This window comes from Oncorhynchus clarkii, chromosome 17 (genome assembly GCF_045791955.1).
Source record: "Oncorhynchus clarkii lewisi isolate Uvic-CL-2024 chromosome 17, UVic_Ocla_1.0, whole genome shotgun sequence".
NCBI lineage: Eukaryota > Metazoa > Chordata > Actinopteri > Salmoniformes > Salmonidae > Oncorhynchus > Oncorhynchus clarkii.
Window position 1 is genome coordinate 2,472,721 of NC_092163.1, and position 5,273 is coordinate 2,477,993.

At 44.7% G+C, this 5,273-nt stretch overlaps 1 protein-coding gene across 1 annotated transcript; it reads left to right on the forward strand.

Annotated features, from left to right (window-relative positions):
* The first annotated feature begins 252 nt into the window (after positions 1 to 252).
* On the forward strand, positions 253 to 3,571 carry LOC139370194 (zinc finger protein 3-like). The gene is made up of 4 exons (XM_071109535.1): positions 253 to 619; positions 1,980 to 2,125; positions 2,385 to 2,577; positions 2,775 to 3,571. Exons 1-4 carry the CDS (start codon positions 253 to 255, stop codon positions 3,530 to 3,532), a joined length of 1,464 nt encoding a protein of 487 aa, XP_070965636.1. The 3' UTR covers positions 3,533 to 3,571.
* Positions 3,572 to 5,273: the final 1,702 nt, after the last annotated feature.

The following is a 5,273-nucleotide window of genomic DNA, read 5'->3' on the forward strand; positions in this document are numbered from 1 at the left end:
TGTCTTCTTCTACTACAGGTCATCTAAAGTGTATGGACTTCCTGCTGTCTTCTTCTACTACAGGTCATCTAAAGTGTATGGACTTCCTGCTCTCTTCTTCTTCTTCAGGTCATCTAAAGTGTATGGACTTCCTGCTCTCTTCTTCTTCTACAGGTCATCTAAAGTGTATGGACTTCCTGCTGTCTTCTTCTACAGGTGGACTTCCTGCTGTCTTGCCATTGACTGCATTGTTGTTTCCACCAGCAGGACAACATGAGTGGAGAGAAGGAAACATTGTTGGAAGAAATGGAACAGAGTTTACACCCTCTAACGGAGGATAATTTACGACACCTGTGTGAACGCTGTGGAATAGATGGCTCCCAAGTTAAAGGAAAGAACCATCGCTCGTTGCGACGTAAAATCATGGAGGAAATGTGGGAAAATGCAGACTCAGTCAAATCGGAGGAGCTTGGAATGTCTTGGTTACTCCGACTGAAAGATGACATCAGAAAGATGCATGAAGAATCTACTGTGGCACCCATGAGTTCCAGCCAGTCTGATGATGACGACGACGATGCTACAACCTGCGGCGAGGAATGGGACAAGGATTGGTTTCCTAGCAACGGGCTGGAGGCGGAGTCATCTCCAGAGAGCCATACCCCAGAGAGTTCCAGCCAGTCTGATGATGACGAAACGGGTAAGAAGAATGGGGTCGCGGCAGGGGTCCATGTGGGTCACGGGATGAAAATAGCAATGATAAAAAATACATTTTATAAATAGATCTCCGGGATGGAAGAGCGCTGTTAGTGTAAACGACTGAAACCAAATAAAATATGTAGAAAAAAAGAATGGAGGAAAAGGGTTAGGGTTATATATATATATATTTTTTTTCTCCATATATACTTTTCAATAATAGGCTGTGATCTATGAAGAACTTTTGAAAGAGAAAAAGCTCCTAGACAATCGGGCCCTTTGATAGAGTTCTAATGTTTGAGCATAAGAATACAGCATTAGCCCATGTCACAATGGGTAGAATTGTAGGAAATGATCTTAAAACGGCAACATGTTCTTTCAGTTCCATGGCAGTGTGTGTGTATATGTTTTCACTGCCCAACCCTTATTGGTTGGTTGTGACTCGATACATCTGTATTGGTGGGTCAAGAAGCAAAAAAATAATAAAAACTACAATCTGCTTCTGTAACAGTTCATTGATTGGTCAATATTTATTAATTGACCCATATTTGCTAAATGTAACTATTCAGTGTTGTATAGCAGCTCATCTGTGTTGGATGGGGAAGATACTTCAACACTAGGTCATTGTTAAGTACTTTGGTGCATGTGAGGAACCTTAACTTCATGTCTTTGTTTCACAGGGGACAACCCTAACGGTCGCTCGCTCAGTGGGAGGGTCTTATCGTCTGGGAAGGCTCCAGGGTTGAAAGTGATCCAGCGACCTTATAGCTGTGATGTATGTGAGAAGAGTTTCACTCAATCAGGAAACCTACGAAGACACCAAACGGTACACACAGGAGAGAAATCTTACAGTTGTGATCATTGTGGGAAGAGTTTTGCTCAACCAGGAGCCCTGACTATTCACAAGCATGTACACACAGGAGAGAAACCTTACAGCTGTGATCAGTGTGGGAAAAGCTTTTCTCATCCAGGAGCCCTGACTATTCACAAGCGTGTACACACTAGAGAGAAACCTTACAGCTGTGATCAATGTGATAGGAGCTGCAGAGATGCCACGGCCCTGAATGAACACATGCGTACACACACAGGAGAGAAACCTTTTCACTGCCATGTCTGTGGAATTAGTTTTTCTCGACAAAGCAACCTGAATGTACACATGCATACACACACAGGAGAGAGGCCTTGCATCTGTGATCAATGTGGGAAGAGCTTCACTCGGTCAACGGACCTGACCAAACACAGACGCATTCACACCAGCGAGAAATCCTACAGCTGTGACCAGTGTGGGAAGAAATTTGCTGTGGCACCCATGAGGCCCAGCCAGTCTGATGATGATGATGCTGCAGACTGCGATGAAGAATGGGACATGGAAAACAAGGATCGGTGTCTTAGCAACGGGCTGGAGGCGGAGTCAGCTCCAGAGAACCACACCCCAGAGCAGAGGCAGAGGGGTGTGAGTATTTTCCCAGAAAGTCTCAGCAGTATTTCCTTGATTCCTCTCATTCTCTGGACCTCCTGTTATAAATTAATTTCGAGGAGAAAGTCCAAGGAGGAACCCCAGGTAGTCTCCTTAATGCATTTTATAGCAGGAGGCCCAGAGAAGTGAGAGGAGTCAAGGAAATACTGCTGAGACTTGAGGTTTCTAAATGACTTGACCAGTAGGAGAGTGTTTCCTTCCTGATTTATACTGGGTCCCTTTTTGTGGTTTTCAGGACATGTCTCTCCCACCCGCCTACCCTCTCCCCGAGTCCCCAGGTCCTGCCTCTCCCGCTGGCACATTATTACTGGGTTTGAAGAGGGTGTCTGTGCGGCTGGTTGACTGCAGGAAAACACTGGGACTGAGTGGAACTACGAGAGTAGGAGGAGAAGAGAAGGAATATGGAGATTCAGATTCGATGTCATCAAGTAGGAACAATGGTGTGTATTAGACTACAATCTGCTTCTGTAGCAGTTCATTGATTGGTCAATATTTATTAATTGAGGCAAATTTGCTAAATGAAACTATTCAGTGTCGTATAGCGTCTCATCTGTGTTGTATGTGGAAGATACTTCACCACTTTGGTGCATGTGAGGAACCTTAACTTCATGTCTTTGTTTCACAGGGGACAACCCTAACGGTCGCTTGCTCAGTGGGAGAGTCTTATCATCTGGGAAGGCTCCAGGGTTGAAAGTGATCCAGCGACCTTATAGCTGTGATGTATGTGAGAAAAGTTTCCCACATTTAGGAGACCTAAAGAGACACCAGAGAATACACACAGGAGAGAAACCTTATAGCTGTGATCAATGTGGGAAGAGTTTTGCTCGAACTGATTACCTGGCTGAACACAAGCTAACGCACACAGGAGAGAAGCCCTACCTCTGCTCAGACTGTGGGAAGAGCTTCTATACACCAGCAAAGTTGAAAGAGCACGAGCGATCACACTCAGGAGAGAACCCTTTCGGGTGTGGTCTGTGTGGGAAGACCTTTGCTTGTTCAGGTTCCCTGACTAATCACAAGCGTGTACACACAGGAGAGAAACCTTACAGCTGTGATCAATGTGGGAAGAGCTGCAAAGATGCCACGGCCCTGAATGAACACATGCGTTCACACACAGGAGAGAAACCTTTTCGCTGCCATGTCTGTGGAATGAGTTTTTCTCGACGAAACACCCAGAAAGTACACATGCGCAGACACACCGGTGAGAAGCCTTACAGCTGTGACCAGTGTGGGAAGAGATTCGCTCATCCAGGTGATTTGAAAATACACATCAGAGTACACACCGGAGAGAAACCGTACAGCTGTGACCAGTGTGGGAAGAGATTCACTCAGTCAACAAACCTGACTAAGCACAGACGTGTTCACGCCGGAGAGAAGCCCTAAAGCTGTGATCTATATTGTATGAACTTCACTCAGTCAACAAACCTGACTAAACCTGACAAAGCACAGGCGCGTTCACACCGGAGAGAAACCATACAGCTGTGCTGTGTGCGTGCTATGAACTTTCGCTTATTTGTATCTCATTTCATGGGCTCATATTGTCAATTAAATCATGTAGAATATTTTATAATTGTTATAATAAAAGTTAGTTTTGATTCTATTCAATTCAAATTGAATCCATATGTTAATACATACCACTATTTTACTTTTAATACGATTTCAATAAAAGCTCCTTTATTATAAATAGCTGTTTTGAACTTTGGCATTCCTTTTTCTTCACTTTGACCCTGCTGGTCATCTATGAACAGTTGAACATCTTGGCCGTGTTCTGTTATAATCTCCACCCGGCACAGCCAGAAGAGGACTGGCCACCCCTCATTGCCTGGTTCCCCTCTAGGTTTCTTCCTAGGTTCCCGTCCTTTCTAGGGAGTTTTTCCTAGCCACCGTGCTTCTACACCTGCATTGCTTGCTGTTTTGGGGGTTTTAGGCTGGGTTTCTGTACAGCACTTTGATATATATCAGCTGATCTAAGAAGGGCTTCGTGAAGTCATTCGATTGATTGACTTTACCTATTCTTCGGAGAACAAGACAAAATGCAGCAGGTTGTTTCCTGAAGTAAGACCACACAGCTACACACAGCATCACGTGTTAAGTGTTTCATCTCCTATCGGGGAAGTGTAGTGAACGGGCTGCTACACAGTCACTTTCTATACTGATGTAGAGTTAAACAACAAGCTACATAACAAAAAGCAACTGATTTATTTTCCTTCCCAGGTTTTATCAGCCTTCCAGAATCTCCATGTTTAAAAAAAAATGTAGGTGACTCGTCTTCAGCAAATTCTCTTCTAACCAGTGGAAATAAAAAACTGATTCTCCATATTGCGTCTGGCCTTTTGAATAGTTTTAGTTTGATTTCAACGGGATGTCGATGGGACTAATTAACGGAAAAGTGTTGTGTTACACTTATCGCGCTGGCGATCCACTTGAATCAAAATGCAACACTCAAATAACTGGCTGTGTTCCACAGGTTCCCCTCTAATAACCAGTTAACTGGCTGTGTTCCGCAGGTTCCCCTCTAATAACCAGTTAACTGGCTGTGTTCCACAGGTTCCCCTCTAATAACCAGTTAACTGGCTGTGTTCCACAGGTTCCCATCTAATAACCAGTTAACTGGCTGTGTTTCACAGGTTCCCCTCTAATAACCAGTTAACTGGCTGTGTTTCACAGGTTCCCCTCTAATAACCAGTTAACTGGCTGTGTTCCACAGGTTCCCCTCTAATAACCAGTTAACTGGCTGTGTTCCGCAGGTTCCCCTCTAATAACCAGTTAACTGGCTGTGTTCCACAGGTTCCCCTCTAATAACCAGTTTTCCACAGGTTCCCCTCTAATAACCAGTTAACTGGCTGTGTTCCACAGGTTCCCCTCTAATAACCAGTTAACTGGCTGTGTTTCACAGGTTCCCCTCTAATAACCAGTTAACTGGCTGTGTTCCACAGGTCCCCCCTGTATGCAGAGCTGATGACAGTACTGTTGGCCAGGCTGTATGCAGAGCTGATGACAGTACTGTTGGCCTGGCTGTATGTAGAGCTGATGACAGTACTGTTGGCCTGGCTGTATGCAGAGCTGATGACAGTACTGTTGGCCTGGCTGTATGCAGAGCTGATGACAGTACTGTTGGCTGTAT

Excerpts from the sequence above, each read along its gene's own strand:
- LOC139370194 (XM_071109535.1), top strand. The coding sequence starts at position 253 with ATGAGTGGAGAGAAGGAAACATTGTTGGAAGAAATGGAACAGAGTTTA. Across the intron at positions 620-1,979 it reads CAACGGGCTGGAGGCGGAGT|CCATGAGGCCCAGCCAGTCT; the intron begins CATCTCCAGAGA and ends TTGCTGTGGCAC. Across the intron at positions 2,578-2,774 it reads TTCAGATTCGATGTCATCAA|GGGACAACCCTAACGGTCGC; the intron begins GTAGGAACAATG and ends TTTGTTTCACAG.